The sequence below is a fragment of the Arthrobotrys flagrans genome (genome assembly GCF_004000055.1).
Source record: "Arthrobotrys flagrans strain CBS H-5679 chromosome Unknown unitig_8, whole genome shotgun sequence".
NCBI classification, from domain to species: domain Eukaryota; kingdom Fungi; phylum Ascomycota; class Orbiliomycetes; order Orbiliales; family Orbiliaceae; genus Arthrobotrys; species Arthrobotrys flagrans.
The window spans coordinates 559,202-575,835 of NW_027137553.1; the positions used below are offsets into that span (position 1 = coordinate 559,202).

At 46.4% G+C, this 16,634-nt stretch overlaps 5 protein-coding genes across 5 annotated transcripts; 1 reads left to right on the plus strand and 4 right to left on the minus strand.

The window, feature by feature from the left end:
- Positions 1 to 265: 265 nt before the first annotated feature.
- On the minus strand, positions 266 to 1,123 carry DFL_006670 (uncharacterized protein; the record flags this gene model as incomplete). Its single annotated transcript, XM_067636134.1, has 2 exons — positions 266 to 318; positions 385 to 1,123. 2 exons carry the CDS (start codon positions 1,121 to 1,123, stop codon positions 266 to 268), a joined length of 792 nt encoding a protein of 263 aa, XP_067487781.1.
- A 2,090-nt stretch (positions 1,124 to 3,213) lies between these two features.
- Positions 3,214 to 4,278, minus strand: DFL_006671 (uncharacterized protein; the record flags this gene model as incomplete). The annotated part of the gene is made up of 1 exon (XM_067636135.1): positions 3,214 to 4,278. One exon carries the CDS (start codon positions 4,276 to 4,278, stop codon positions 3,214 to 3,216), a length of 1,065 nt encoding a protein of 354 aa, XP_067487782.1.
- A 1,159-nt stretch (positions 4,279 to 5,437) lies between these two features.
- Positions 5,438 to 6,375, plus strand: DFL_006672 (uncharacterized protein; the record flags this gene model as incomplete). The annotated part of the gene is made up of 2 exons (XM_067636136.1): positions 5,438 to 6,026; positions 6,092 to 6,375. The coding sequence occupies 2 exons, from the start codon at positions 5,438 to 5,440 to the stop codon at positions 6,373 to 6,375; spliced, it is 873 nt and encodes a 290-aa protein (XP_067487783.1).
- Positions 6,376 to 6,811: 436 nt separating this feature from the next.
- On the minus strand, positions 6,812 to 10,358 carry DFL_006673 (uncharacterized protein; the record flags this gene model as incomplete). Its single annotated transcript, XM_067636137.1, has 5 exons — positions 6,812 to 7,770; positions 7,828 to 7,908; positions 8,043 to 9,725; positions 9,796 to 9,838; positions 10,056 to 10,358. 5 exons carry the CDS (start codon positions 10,356 to 10,358, stop codon positions 6,812 to 6,814), a joined length of 3,069 nt encoding a protein of 1,022 aa, XP_067487784.1.
- Positions 10,359 to 12,484: 2,126 nt separating this feature from the next.
- Positions 12,485 to 14,864, minus strand: DFL_006674 (60S ribosomal eL15 domain-containing protein; the record flags this gene model as incomplete). Its single annotated transcript, XM_067636138.1, has 5 exons — positions 12,485 to 12,725; positions 12,790 to 13,063; positions 13,291 to 13,390; positions 13,486 to 13,567; positions 14,071 to 14,864. 5 exons carry the CDS (start codon positions 14,862 to 14,864, stop codon positions 12,485 to 12,487), a joined length of 1,491 nt encoding a protein of 496 aa, XP_067487785.1.
- Positions 14,865 to 16,634: the final 1,770 nt, after the last annotated feature.

Genomic DNA, 16,634 nt, shown 5'->3' on the forward strand with positions numbered 1-16,634 from the left:
ATCTAGGGCATAACGGCATTTATTACCGAGAGAAAGGAAAACAGACTGAAGGACGCCAATGTAAAGAAATATAAAAAAGAAACAATGAAAGGCTGAGATGACAGAATTAAAGTCGGGGAGTATATTACAAGAATGCCAGTTCGTCGAAAAATACCCATACCTTCGCTGCACTGAAGCGTAAAAAGATTCTACAGCTGTAATCCGAGACTCTTTTTTGTGGGAACGTCCCTCTATAGTCTTTGGTCTCGGACGATTGGGGAATTATTCAGCTTTTTTGTCTATGAACCATGAAAGATTCTCCACAACCACATTCCTCCTCTGTAGGTGACTCGAGTCAGTGAAACGTTCTATTGTAATTAAATAACCACGAGATGCAATACTAACTTATATTTGGATTCTTGAACACAAACCGCGCACTCAGCCGGTCTTCTACCCAATCCATCTCGCTACCAATGATACTGAACAGCGCCTTGCTATCGATATATACTTTCACTCCTTCCTGTTCTACCACTTCGTCGAACTTTCCGGGAGATTCAATATAGTCCAGATGATACGCCAGGCCACTGCAACCCTTATTCTTCACGCCGACTCTGATCAACTTGGGAGGGGTTTGCTGAGTCAATGATCGAACGTGATCAACAGCAAGTGGCGTTAGCGTCATCGCTGCCTTCCGTGGTCGGAGTTTACGAGGTGCTGGAGCCGTAGCAGGGGTCGTAGCAGTAGCGGTAGTGGTTTGAGGAGGAGGAGGAGGCGGAGTAGACGCCGATTTGGATACCAGGGACCCAGTTGCCGTAGCCGAGGTGGATGCCGGAGGTGTCGCAGGAGCCTGAGGAGCGGACCGGCCATGTTCTACAGGTAGTGTAGTAAACGGAGGGCGCTTCGCGTCCAAGCTTCTTCTTGTGAGCTCGCTGCCGGGGGCGTCCTTATTACGAGGAGGTGCCGGATCCATACCCGGCATGGCCAGTGTTTCCGGCCGGTATGGAGTAGCTGTTTGAAGAGACCTCCGAAGGCATGTTGCACAGATTGAAGGCGATAGATATGGTGAACTCGGGCTATAACGGGGTTTGACAGAGGGCGCCAGCATCCGTCGGCCTGTCGATATCAATGTTCGAGGGAGAGACATTGTTGAGGATTTTCGGATTGAGTCCGAGGAGACCAAAAGTGCTGATGGAGAAGAGTGTATGTAGTTGTTCTATCTCTCTAATAAGGTATACTCCTCCGTACGGTTAAAGAATGAGCGAGAGGCTAAAGCGCAAGCAAAGGTATATCGCCACAAGTAGGAACAGCTATGCGAATGGAAGGTTGAAGTTGGAAAGGGCGGGAGAATGTCGGGATGAGGACTTCTGACTGACAAATCCGACACCGCTAAGAATGACGCCGCCAAGACCCTTTCGTCCAATCAGAAATGAGGTATTAAAATCCCACAAATTCAACACATTTATTTTCATATTATTCTCGTACCACTTAAAGGCATAGTCTCGGGACTATATTCTTTGATATTTAACTTGGAACATGATGTCCCTATACTACTATGATATCAGAGAAGCCCCAAAATAAATCAATTTTAAATATATAAAAACTGTAGATTTACGACGAAGTCATCATTTACCGTTCCCAACTTCCATATCCCCGCGAGCTTACATAATGGCTGCTATTGAGTGGCGATAGCTATAACGCAAAAACAAGGCTACACCGATATTTTTCTTTCCAAGTAATCAACAAGACGCCATCTCACACTACCCTCCAAACCATTTACGAGCACTGCCAATAATACGGATTCAAAACCGAACAAGTCGCGGGAGGCTGACAACTCGTCGGACCCCAAACACATGTCCCAAATCAACCGACCAATCAGCTATTCACTTACTTATATATCAATCAAACTAATTAAGAAATAGTACATACCACATGCAAAATCCCATCACACTTTCCATACTTTGTCTGCAACGGCCAAGTAGTCGTTGTGAGCAATAACAGCCGTAGCTGTAGAACTCGTGCTCGTAGCCGTCAGTGAGTAAGAGAGTGGGATGCGCTGGTGGATATAGGTGTTAGGTTTCGTGCACCAAGCGCCAGATTCGCAGATGGTTTTGGTCCATAGGATGGTTGGGGCGCCATCGCCTCCGCACTATTTTCTCAAGCGATATTAGCGATACTTGTGGGGGAATTTGTGTGGTTAAGATTGTATGTAAATTTAAAAGGCGGTTTGGAACGGTTATGGGCATACAATATCCCAAAGAATTTGGACGTTTAGAGAACATGCTGAAGTAGTTCCCCAAACTCGAATTCGTATTGAAATTTCAAAAATATTGTAAATTACGCTCCTGTTTTACCAAGTAATCTATGTTACAGAATGGTGGAAACAGATTCATCGTCGATATTTTATAGTTCTCGAGTAGTTTATCATCTAAAATGACCTGACGGCGGCGTGAATGAGACCCGTTATCACAATACTTTGACGTATAAGTCTAACAACAATGTACATCGAAGGGATGGCATACTCCCCAAACAAACATTCTTAGCCTCAATCAAAACTAAAAACCCTGCTCTTTTGGCATCCCCGAGAATACTCGCACGTGCCCCATCATACACGAGACGTATCGGGGTTTCGATCCTGTGTAACCGATCGCGGCTAAATGGTCGATTCGGGTATGACAAGGCGTCGCCTACGAGAAACTTTGCCGCAAAAGGCCGTCCGATGAAACACTCCAAACCGGAATTCTTTCATACCCCCCGGTTGACCTCCTCGGTCAGTTCTTCTTATAATGTAATTTGGAACTTGGTCAGATCTCACGGGAAATCCCGCAGAATCCGTGAGAACGTATATCGGTAAAATCCCTGAACGAATTGAGGTAATTAAAGGGCAGAAGAAGAGATTAACCAATCATCCTACATCGGGATTTGGTTCCTATACTGTTGGCTGGAAGGTTATTTCGAGTGACCAGGCGAGGAGTTTTGGTAGGCTCGATTCCATGGGATTTCGGCCCATCGAGACATGCAGCTTTGCCAATATAATACGAAGATTCCACATCGGAATCTCCAAGCTTAATAATTAATGCTTAGATACCATCATGTGAATGAATGCGCCCCGTCCGAACGCTAATATCCAATATCCAAACGCCTCAGAAAATAAAAAAATCTTATAGTACAACCCAAACCCTCACGATTCTATACCGCCAAACGAGCTTCCTCATCCTCGGACGTGAAACGGCTCCCTCAGCTCGCGCTACCCAGCTTCAGTAACCCAAATACACAATTCATCAACAACCCGGCAATAACCGCCAACTGCCTCTTCGAATTCCCCAGAGTTCCTTCCTCCCTCAACATCCATACGATACAAAGCGGCCAGAAGAACCCCCACATGACCCCGATGAGCGTATCCTCTAACCCTCCACTCTCGGTATTCACCGCCGCATCCCCTGTCTCCGCTTCATTCGTCGCGGATTCATCGATCCACCTTTCTTCTAACGCTAGAGCATGCCGTCGCGATTCCTCGTCAAGAAGTGAGAATCCAAGGCCACTGCTGACGTTCGAATCCGCAGCGCCATCGATAGATGAGGCGTTATTACTATTATTGAGTAGGGTACCGTGGAACTGGCTCCTTAATGCCGCAATATCGGACTCCGTAAACCCCGCGTTGAGAAGTCGGTCGAATCCCTGAGGTGCAGGAAGGGTAGAAGGATGGTGAGTCGCCTGCGATTCAGTTTCTGCTTCTTCCGCTAGGTCTTTGTCTGTGAGTTCGTCTCCGATGCTGCAGTGGACATATACTCCAGTTGTTGTAGGTGCAGCCGTCTTGGCATCTTTTGCGTTCGCAAAGTCGTCATCTTCAGGATCCGGTCGGATTACTTCCTTCCCTTTCCTAGATGGACGTTTCGGAGGTGGCGGGGGTGCTTTTCTCTCTTTCCTCGGAAAGCCGGTACCTGTTGATGATAACCTAGACGCTCCCAGCGCCTGTCCGATATTGGCTTTATCGCCGAGAACTTTCCCACCGTAGATGAGCCGCAATCTACGACGGCCGGTTTCGATGGGTAGCGAAGTTCGTATTAGCCGTTTGAGGGTGGATATATTTGTAGAATATGGCGCTTGTATTGTAAGGGAGAGATCGGGTAGGGAGGATGAAGCGAATCTTATGGTGATCGAGACGGGGGTTTCGGGCGGAGGTACCGAAGAAAGAGGAGGTCGTGAAGCTGAGGCGGAAGTTGAACCTTTATCGTAAGTGGCTCGCGAGGAACCATGCAGCGGGAGAAGAGGTTCTCGCGCTGGATCTCGCGAGGAACTCATCGTGATTGATGATGTTGAGCGGTTGGCACTACTGCATCGCCTAATTAACTCGGTCTTAGCTTCCAACATCCACAACACAGGGAATATTAGAACATCGTAGATGTAATATATCATATCCAAAAGTAGTCTCAAATCAATCCTAGTAAAATATATGAAAATCGATACCCCGATAAAAGGTTCGAGGTAGGGGCCGTGGTGAGTGAGCGCAAAACAACCACGTCGGAATGACTCTAGATCTTCCCCAGCTTCTTCACGCAATTGCGCGCAAGCGATTTCACCGGTTTTTGTCGATAAAATGTATTTTTTACCTTCGGGGTTTGTCATAATCGTCGTTTCTTCTAAGACTAAGCCCTTAATAGTCTCCGCCCGAGGCTTGAAGCTAAGGGATAAGGGTTTGTCGCAGCTTCCGTATCGAAACCAATTTCTTCCGATGTGTCCTCGAGGTATCCAGCTGCGGCTTCAATTTCCAGCAGATGAGCTAGGGGATACCGGACATGTTATGTCTCCTCCTGGGCAGTTACCTATAGGGCTGACGGCCGATGTTAGATGATTGAAGTTGAATTGAATTTGGAGGAGCCAAAAGGTGAAAGAACAATAGCCTCAAAACCGCTCAAGCTATTATCGAATCCAAAGGTACATAGTAAGCTCGTAACCACCTTCCTCGCTACCCACGTGCTTAGTATAGCAGAATTTGACAGTAATCCCTTCCTCACACCAGAGATGCTCCTTCCTAAATTTACTCTTTACAGGGATGGGTGGGAACGAGACCAATACTCGACAGACTGCGGCCCTGACCATCCCTTGGATTTCGTTATTATATAGCGCAGCTATTCTAATCACTAGAATGATGCTTCAAATTATCACTGTAAAACGATGTCTTTGATTGCTAAACAAGAATTCGAATAAGCCATGACTTACTACGTAACTACTATGCGATGATACATGCTTCACAGCCCGCAGACATGAAGCACAGAGTGTTGTTTTTGTGGTCATTTCTCCACGCCAAGACCCATTCTTCCCTAGCAAAACGGGTCTCGGCCAGTCTCCAAATCGGCTTATCAATCTTCAAAATTCCAAAACCTCAAGTTCCAACCATGTCGATATCCCACAACAGCTAAACCTCCCAACCTTCAAAAAGACCACCGAAAGAGCGCTCACGATGGCTTCCAGATCCCTTTCAAACCCTCTCCTCCGGCACCTCTCCCGCCGCACCACAATATCATCAATATCAATCCGCCACACTCCAAAGCGCCTCTTCACAACCCCATCATCCCCTCCGATAACCCCGCTAAAACGCCCCTCCCTCCCCCGCCACCCTTCCAAACCCCTCATCACCACCTTCCGCCGCACCCTCTTCATCCAAACCGAACCCACCCCCAACCCCGACGCCCTAAAATTCATCCCCGGTCTCCCCGTCCTCCCTCCGAACGCCTCAAGCGTAGAATACACCTCAGGCCGTCAAGCCACAAACTCCCTATTGGCTCGCTCGCTATTCCAACTCGACGGTGTAACATCGGTATTCTACGGTCCGGATTTTATTACCGTTACAAAAGCCCCGGATTCCTTATGGCATTTACTAAAACCGGAGGTGTTTGCTTTAATAACCGAATATTTAAATAACGGACAACCCGTCGTGCAAGGGGAGGTGTTGGAAAATGAAGATACTAAGGCGCGGGAGGGGGATAGCGAGGTTGTTAGTATGATTAAAGAATTATTGGATACTAGGATACGGCCGGCTATTCAAGAAGGTAACCTTCCTTCCCACCCCGCAAGAAGAAGAAGGAAAAATGCTAACAAAAAGATTTAACCATAGACGGCGGCGACATTGAATACCGCGGCTTCACAGACTCCGGCCAAGTCCTCCTAAAACTCCGCGGCGCCTGCCGAACCTGCGATTCTTCAACCGTAACCTTGAAAAACGGCATCGAATCGATGTTAATGCACTACATCGAAGAAGTCAAAGGCGTAACTCAAGTTCTGGATCAAGAGGAAGAAATTGCCCAACGGGAATTTGAAAGGTTTGAAGCAAATTTGGCAAAGTTGAAGGGTAACGATGCTAAGACCAGTGGGCCTCATGGTATCGATGCTGCTCCTTGACCCTTTTTTTAAAAAATAAATAAGAGGGAGGGTGGGGAGAATTGTATATTATGATCATAACTATTCAGGCGTAAAATGGGTACCATTCGCTATATCAGACTGTATATATATACTAATACGATAAGAAATATCGACGTCAAGGATACCAATATCCAGTCTAGGTAAAAAAACCGTAAAATAGAATGCAATGCAAAACAGCAAATGCAGTAATGCATAACTAAAAGGGTATCTCTGCTATATCAAATGCACAACCACAATGTAAAGCAGGAACGCTAACCACCACATCCAATCCAATCTGCTCCCCAAAAACAACCCAAGTTAACTTCAAAAACCAAAGCCAAGAAGAAGGAAAGAAAATGCATCCAGGCTATCGAATAAACCATTCAAACAAATGAAAATAAAATCACCGACCAGGTCCGGGTACGACGCGATAAAATCATTTCAGCCCAAACCCTTCACTCTCCCTCACAGCCCTCCACAGCACCCTCTCCAATGTCTCTTTATCCCCCCACCCCCAGAGCGTAATACTATTGAAACAAGTCCTAGCGATAGGATACCTCTCCACCCCTTTCTTCCTCCCACGTACGCTCGCCGGTCCACCGTACACAATCTTCAACACCATATTCGCAATCCCCATAGCTGGAATCCTATCGCTCCCCGTAATAAATCCCAACAGCTGCCTCTGCATCGCAGGAGTGGCACTTTCAAATGTTTCCCAGAACCATCTGACGAGATTGACCTCGTGCGGTGAAGATGTAGACCAATTCTCATAGGTCGCCACCGCACGTAATGCGGTTACATCCAACGGTTCATCGGACCCTCGAACAAGGAGTTCGATCTCATCCGGTTGGAAAAGGTTTAACGCATTCCCTCCGCATACCGTCCAGAACCCTCTCTTGAACGGTTCGAATTGTCGTGCCACCGAGGTATCAAGCAGGTACTGCGCGTAAAGATCCACAAATTCCCTTTTATTTTCGTTCGTAACCGGTTTATTCTCCCCACCGGGTACCAATGGAACCTGCGTGATTTGGCCGTATCGATCAACTTCAACCACAAAATCTCGACAAAACGTTGACTCCACATCTCCTTCAAATTCCAGCATCTGCCGTAACCCGTTCGCCAACGCCGGGCGGAATAACGCAAGATCCTCAAGTGCCGAAGTGAACGGTAATCGAGCAGTCGGCGATGGCGTCGAAAACTTGCTAGGCGTGCTAACAGGCGAATTCGGACTCAGTAGCTTCTTAAACACAACCGGCGGCAGCGCAACATCCAGAATCGTAGAATTGTAAATCGCCATCCCAAGCAGTACGCCGACAAGGAAATATTGTTCCGTAGCCTCGAAAGTATGCGGGTTGAAATAACAATACCTCGAGTCCTCATCGTATACAAACATCCCTAAACAAATCTTAATTAGCCCCATCCCTTCGAAAGGAAATTGGCCGAGTTACTCACCATGCCTAGGATCAAAAATATCCCTAATCAACAACAAAAACCACTCCTTCCTCAACCCCCCGATATCGATCCCATCTTCCCCTTCAAACTCAATCTTCAACCCCTTCTTAATATCCCCCCGGCTCCACCGACACTCTCGCTAATCCTCTTCAAACTATCCTCAACAAGGCAGTCCCGTCGAACCCGTAACAAAAGGTATTGGCTAAACGTCCTACGTAATCCGATACTATTGAAAAACGCTTCGCGTGCCTTAACCTCCATCTGTCGCTTGGCATCATACTCCAAAATCTGGATCTTAGAGCCCATCGACAAGAGGAACGGGTATTGGCAGAAACTGAACTTTCCGGATTTGGCTTCCCATTGGTCGTAGTCTGCGATCAAATCGGCATAGTCGAGCATGCTGTTGTAAAAGTCGCTGGTGGGGATGATGTGGCCTCGGACTAAAGCCTGTTGGCGGGCAAGATGACCCTCTCCGATGGAATCGAATGCTAACACCTCGGCGTTCGCATTAAACCAATTCTCCAGATGGCCATCCACATCCCGCTTCTTCAGCGCCACCGAGGTATTCGCAGCCGCAAGCAACGACAAAACCTTCGAAGCAGCTTTAATCTGCCAATCGTCCGCATACACTACCCCTCTGACCCTCTGCGTCGCCTCCTGCGTCATATGCTTCCCAAACTGCTTCGTAAGTCTACAAGTAATAAAACTCCCCGCAAAATCCACCAGTTTTCTAAAATCCGATTCCCGAAGTCGTGAAAACCATGACACAAGAAAATGATGCGTCTCGTTCGGAAGGTTCGATAGTAGACCCAATATCCTCTTGATGATGCCAGAATGCTGACCAGGACCTCCATTCGCAGATGCCGCCTTGGATTGTGGTTTATTCCGTGTTCGTGTCCAATTTCTCATCCGCATCGCCCTCGACCTCGACGAGGCCAATTCCCCCGCACTGGAAGGGTGCAAAAGCGGACAGACCATGATCACTAACAGCGTTCTAGAATCCTCGGGTGTTTGCAGCGGTTTCCCTGGACGTTTCAACAAATGCTCGACTGCCTTGAGTAGCACTCGCTCAAGATGATCCCTAGCTTCATCGATATCCGACTCTAGTTCCTCCGCTTCCTCTCGTGTAAAAGGCCGTTCATCCCTTCCATTCACTTCGTCACGAAGGTTCCTAGAACTCGCTTCTTCCAAATGAAACATCTCAGCTGCGATGTGATCCCCAGCCGTAGATATCGCGTCATAGAAATCCGCCACCTGTTTCCAATCAACCCAGGGACTCTGCAATCGCAACTTTTCTCGCTGTCTCCGCATAGCCCTGTCCATCGTCGAGGAGCTCCTATCAGGCGATCCAGAAAGCTTTGACAGATCCGCAAGTTCGTCCGGCCCCATTTTGAGAAAAGAGGTCTCGATCGTCACCCAACTAGAGAAAGAACGTATAATGTACTCCTCCAACGGACGGAACATCCTCTCGGTCAAAGCTCGCTGTTCCAGCCGTCTAGAAGAGTATGCCATTTCTGGCTTCTTCGGAAATACACCACCCGGTGATGCATCAGAACTAACACTCCTCTTCATACCGGGTGCTCCAGGCCTTTCTGGAACGCTGACAGATAGTTGCCTCAAATGACTTGGCGCATTTGAGACATCGCTAGGCCGGCGATTATGATCTAGCCTCGCATCTTCAAACGCTGGATAGGGCGCTGGTGTCATCAAGTGCGTATTCCCGCTAGGTCTTGGAACCTTCCTAGGTCCATTCGAGGCCGCTGAAGAAGTTGGGGTACCACGGGGTGTCTTCCCTTCCACCATTGCCTTTCGAGCTCTTAGAAACGACTCAATACAATTACTGATAATCGCCTGAGTCCGTTCCACAGTAATTGGCGGTGGTGGAGGAGCCGGTGTCGCTGTTGATTTGTATTAGCACAACAAATTTCACATCATCATGTCTCAAAACATCGTAGCACAAGAGCTTACTATTCTGCTTCCCCTTGCCCTTTTTATCGGTCTTGACCGTCTTCTGAAACGGTACGAGATCATTAATCCCCAAACACACCGTACACCTAAAAACCGTCAAATGGGTCGGCCAGCGCACGGTCGAAGCACAGGTCATGCATGGCCCTACTTTCTAAAAGACATTCCCAACGATATCAGCCCTCTCGATTCTCCTCACCAGGGAAAACTCCATCCCAACAACAAACTTTCAAAACAACGTAAAGCAGAAGATGAAAACCCACCATCTCAGGCACCGATCCATTCCCCGCCCTCCTAACCACCCCGAAAGGCGTGATATCAACTTTATCCCCTCCCTGCGGAATACTACCCTTCCCACTTCCGCTCCCACTTGTTAAACCCCCGCTGGCACCGGTACTCCCAGGCGGCACATGACTTTTTGATCTCTGATGGCCGTATAACGTCGGCACGGACTCGTCCAACTGTGGGAATATGGAATATAATCTGGGTGGTGTCGTGCTTCGTTCCGGAGGGGTTTGGGATGATGAAGTGGAAGGGGCGAAGAGTTTGGTTGGCCAGCTAGGCATTATCACTCTCTTTTTTTTACCTTGCCTTACCTGTTCGGTGTTTATAAGTTTTTTTTTTTCCTTGTGAGGGGGGTATGACAAGGGGTGTGAAATAGTCGAGGTTGAGACTGTCGGAAGCGAAGTTTGTAAAAGGTGAATTGTCTATTATCTATGACGATGAGAAGTATCGCAATCGATGCTAATAAGATCGAAAAAAGAAGCTTTGTCGTTTCAAAAAAAGTGGTTCCAAGATGGTTTCGTAGTTTGAAATGCAAATGAAGTTCCGAGAAGTTCGAAGTTGAAGTGGACCCTTGGTGGAATATATATGTAAATGTAACTACACCAAGACCTGGGTAACCCGTGTAATCTGTATTAACTATAAAAATAAAATAAAATAAAAAAAGATCCCCACCAGCTGCAGCTCTACAGCCGCAAGCCACAAAAATATCAAAGCAGGCAGCTAAGAAATCAAAGCAGCACGTTCGCCTTCGGGAGGGAGCAAAAAATGCTGCGGTTTTGTTAAATAATTAACGCTGCAACCGGAAGGGGATAATTAGTCTAGAGACGAAACGAGACGAGTTATAAGCCGAAACCTCCAAGGCATGCGAGAACAGCCGTTTATCGTTTTCGTCGGGGAAAGATTTTAGTTTTAAAAAGGGAATCCTCCTTTAATTTTCGGCAAGAAGTTTGAGGATTCTTTCCAAGACAGAGATGCCAATAGTGTATTTATAAACGGGGAATGTTGAAATGCGAATGCTATTGAAGTTCAGGTTGTTCGGTTGTGATTCGAGATGGGTGACAGTACTTAGCCCCAAACAGCTGGTAGTGCAGCAGCAAGTATATTGTCTGTCCAAACTGTACCCCTGGATCGAAGCTCCGAAGCCTTCAAAGCTCGACCGCTCTCGATTAAAATTGCAATAAACCAACGAAGAAGTAATTGGATAATGGCTCGGAGCTAGGGGAGAAGACGACCGTGCCAGAATATAATTCTTGAGTAAGAGGAGGAGGAGGAGAAATAAGAGAAGACCGAGAGTTATAGCAATTGCACATGCACATGCATGCTCAGGGGATATAACGACTATTGTACCCACAGTCGAATCAACAGTCGCAGCGGTCGTTAGAAAGAAGAGAGTCGCAAATTCAAATTAATAGCCGCACTGAAGTGAAGCAGGTGGTTGGGACGTACTAAGAAACAGTCGTACTTTGGCAGAGCTGTTTTGTTTGACCTGACATGATCACCACCAAATGGCATACCCGTGAGGACGGTCACTGCGCTGTGACGACTCGACCGGTACAGTCAACGGTCCCGAATGCAATGCTAACGTGACCCCCCAGTACTTCCTCTTTTCTGGGTAGGTACTAACTCGCTAACCTACAGGGAGAACGTCGCATGTACTATGTATGGACGTCGTATGAATGTGTATTGGGACTTGAGAGGTCGTCCACGGGGAAGGGTGTATGTACAGGTACCCACTCAAGACCTCGTACCAGCCAGGGTCCTGGCCTTGGCGAAACTTTTATGGGGGAACAAACAGAAAGAATTTCCAAATGAACGGCATCATCAGGCCGCCCTTGGATTCGAAGGTTACATTCTCTACAAGTTGATAACGGATGAGTAAACATCCCATCTTTAGACACACTGCTTCGGGATATAGGGATATGCAGTTAGGCCAGGACCCTCCAAGGTTACGTCCGGCTTGAATTAATTCTCACGGGCTTGTTTCAGCGGAAAGAAAGTCTTGGCTTTATCCCGCTACCCTGCGAGTCCCTTGCGTATCATACTTTTGTAAGTATTTCAGCAAGGTATGTTACGAAGATACCGTTCGAATATGAAGAACCGACCGGAATGATAGCGATATCAAGGAGAGGATAATATTGTTGTCATCACAACATCCCTCCCTCGAACTTAGTATAGCATGTATTGACAGAGCAAGCTTCAGCTATATGTAGCTATGAAACAAGTCGTCGACAACCCACATGATATCAATGGAAGAAGCAAACCCCCATTTCCCATATAAACAAAAGAGTCATGAAAGCCATAGGCACACACGGAGAGTAAATGATAAAAGTAGAAAAAAAGTGAATTAATGGCTCGAAGCAAGGAATAAACATTAAACACCACCACCACAAACAAGTCACCCAGCAATCTAATGTCTGTATCTCCAGAGAGAGAGGGTGTTTTGGCGCTTCCAGGTCTTTCTCCTGCCAGCCTTGGTGTTGTTGTATCTGTGGCCCTTGTTGATACCTCTGCTCTTCTTGCCGGTAGCGGTGAGACCACGGCTCTCGCGGTGCTTGTGGACTGGGTTGACGATCCAGTTGATGCGGGCATCGCGGCGGATCGCCTTGTGCTGGGGGTCGACAAGGATGACTTCGTAGTACTTGTAGGTCCTATTCACACACCTCCATTAGTCTTCATCTCTTTTTTTTCAATACAATATTATGTGGCACATACGAATCCTGGTTGATCCAGTAAGAGTTGAGAACGCGCAAGTTGGCGCATCGTCGGCCAACACGCTCCTCAGCGGTCGACCTGAGCGATCGCTGGTACTTCAATTGGTTCACACCCTGGTTGGTGGGCTTGCCATAAGTAGCACCCTTTGGAACTGGCCTCTTGCGACCTCCACGGCGAACACGGATACGGTAGATGACATATCCCTGCTTAGCCTTGTATCCGAGACGGCGAGCCTTGTCTGGGCGAGATGGTCGAGAAGCACGATGGATGACCGCTGTTGTTGAAGGAATCCATAACCCGTCAGTATATCTGTTGCTTTATTTTAAAAAACGTTCGACGACGATATCCCCTTCAAGTCCTTAGAAGAAAAAAAACGAGAGCGACATTGACTCCGCGAAGAAACTGGTCTCCAACAAAAGTTTCATAACCTCCCCCATCTATCTCATTGGACTCGAAGAGACACGTCCCGAAAGAAAATGCTTTATCATAGGAAAGCAATACCTAGGTTTCTGTAGTGCCAGCATCGAACACGGAGAAGGAATTGCAGTACATCAGACTGCTTCTTCTTCTGAAGTTCTTCAATGTATTTAAGGGCACCCATCTACACAATCCCAACAAAACCAAACAATTAGCCTTCCCATCATCATCACTACCCAGTTTCTCCAGCATCCTCCAATTGATCAAGAGCAAACGAACCTTGGTCGTATATTCGGGATGTCGAAGGGAGGGGTTGTCGAGTCGTGAGGTCGGAGATGTCGGTAGGTTGTCGTGATGATGACTTCAAGCTAGCAAAAAACCTTCAAAGCAGAGGAAGAGACTTTCTGTGAGGAACAAATTCTGTCCACCAAGATTTGGTGGAGAGGGCTCCAAACCCTCGCCTATTAATCCTATTTTGGTATTTCCCCAAAATGGAAATATATAAGATGTCAAACATTCAATTACGACAACACAGCAACACAGCTTCTGAACTCTGGTCGATGGTGTGGGGGTGCCTCTCCGGGCTGCCATTGAGATGAGATATAATACAAATACAAACACCATTCCGACTCCAATCCTCTAAAATATCGTACGCGTAACCTTCGTATTAACCTCTATTCCATGTATAAGACCTGTCAGACCAGATATAAGGTATCACCGACCCCTCCTCAACCTCTTCACCGCCCCATCCACCAACCACCTTGCATAAACTTCATGCAACCAAACATACAACCACGGCATCCCCTTCCCATCCTCTCCCCCTCTCTATGCAACCTATTAACCCTTTCCATATCGGTCACACACCCAAACCTCACTAAAACCTCTCCCTCTTTTCCTTTCCCTTCCTCCTCAATAACCTCAAAACAATGTCTCCCGCCACTGATATGCCTCCAAGGAGCTCCATACTTCGCAGCAATTTCCCAAAGGTGTGTTGCATAATCCGGAAGATCATATGCAACTATTGCCCTCCCCAGGAGCTTTCTGTTTACTCCGTCTTTCTGTTCTGTTAGTGTTACTGGTGGGGTTGATTCTCCTTCGATTGATTTGACGTTGAAGATTCCATGTGCGAGTCCTTGGCCGACGTAGACTCTTTCTTCACCTCTATCGCCGGTTGCAAACCCGTTCCCAGTGAAAAGGCCGATACCGATTGCTTCAAGGCCTAATGTAGGTGTGCAGAACAATGCCGAAGTCCAGACCTCTATTGGCGTCTTCCTGTGTTTTACTACCGTTTCATCCCCAATTTTCCCAGTTGAAGACGATTGAATAAGCGACTTGTAGGGTACTCGCGCTGTAAACCAATGTCCATATAACTGTTTAAACCTCACGTCATCCTTGGATTTATAAACTGGATGTGACCGGTCAATATCTGTTGTAGGATATTGATACAGTAGACGGGTGAATGTTGTCGTGAGATACAGTATCGGAGGACCGATGAGGAAGAAGAGGATTGAACGTCTGGATGATAACAGTGGTTTTGAAAAGGTACTGTAGCCTCTTCTGAATGCGCCCATTCTTTGGAGACCGAGGAATGTAGACGAGAGTCTTGTTATTAAAGGAGATGATGAGATGATTCTGGTTATGACTATTGGTAGTGTCATTTGTGGTTGTTGGGGAGTGTTGTATATGTTGGAATTTTGTGTCCTAAATTTAGTGTTATAGGATGGATATAATCTGTGGCTGGTATAAAATTCTAAAACAGATATAAATCCTTTCAGTCTATGTAAACTTCAATACTTTTATAAGTCAATAAAAGTCTCAGCCGCTTTGTCCTCCAAAGAGTCATGATGTCAAGAAAATCGCCAGGAACCGGGTCAGCCATCTGCATATGCATATTCCCGACCCCGGAATCGGATCATACCGGATTGTTAGCTTACCGCAAACAATAAGAGCCCTGGCCGAACCTCATTATAGAAATTTGTTGATTTAAACTCTATTTTCACGACCACAAGGATCCGAGTCGTTTTTTAAGTTCATGGAAACCTGGCAATGTTTAGGTAAATAGCTCGGATATTTGCGTACTGAAGAGCTCCGTTTCACGTTTTAGGTTTTCGCAAATTAATTCGTTGTCTTTAGACGACGCCAGTCATGCCTGAAAACTTATCTCGTAAACCAAGTGCTACTGTGAACTAAAACCCAACTTCCGGATTTATAAACTTACGGATTGCATTACAGTCAATACAAAGTTCCATAACAGTTTATTGTATTCTAAGCAGTACGACCGTTTAACAAAAGCTATATATACCTCCTGACATGTTTTTATGGAGAGGTATGAAGGAAGTCTCAAGAGCGAAGTACTCTAGCCTGGGAAGTATAAATGGATTAAAACCCTACCGAGGAGAAATTTTATGGTGTAAATTCTTATAGGACAGAAAATCAGCGTTAAGGCATCCTCCAAACTAATTAAGGCGTCTCTAATTCTGGACCAGTGTCTTCTGTATAATTGATAGAAGAGTCCCAAAGGACTCTCTGAGCTCCATATGGTGCACGCTAGTGTCGTACCCAGATGTCACAAAGGGAGGAAACGCCATACGCTATCGGGTACAATCGTACAACCCAGAATTTTGTAGATGAGCGATATACCAATATTCAAAAGTGGTCGATTAAACATACACGCGTGGGTCTAGACTCTAAGAGGACTCCTCTTAGAGTCATTATATCTATAAAGCTCTGCCATAGTTGAGGTGTCAACATGTATGTATGTCTAGCGGCTAGACACCTTCTAGAATTCTCTCCTGCTACCTTCTGAATATGAACTTACATACTTGTTTATATAACAGGCTCTACTGTGGTTAGTGAGTGGTTTTTTGAAAAGATTTTTTGGCATAACTTCGGCCAAAACAATATTCATATGACATATGCTAGATTTTATGGCATAAAGCTCAAATTATACAGTTCAAATTGAAAGGACAATCTATCCCATGAGCCGGAATAACCTATTCCGATGGTAGTGTAACTTATCCGAGTATATCTAGCCTATAGAAATATATGTCTAGTCTAGTTTACGCCACAATTAGAATAAGCTATTCCTGTTTCTATAAGCCAGCGAAGCCTGCCTTCCATAGAAATCGACGGTATCTAGACATTCATATATCTCCATGAGAAATATCTACGGCTAGCTATAGAAGTATTTAGTTGGTGAACGTGGATCCGCATGCAATATCCACCGACATGCCTCTAGGTTTTAAGCTATATCTATTAAATGTCCCTTAGAACTGGTCGGCCTCGCGCTCAGAACCAGGTATATTAATCTTAAACAGCCTCTAGCTATATGTTAATAGAAGATTTTCGACCAGCCCTACCGTTTATCTAACCTCTTCCATAGCCCTGGCAATCAGACGCCATGCATTATGTCGTGTGGCCATCATCAT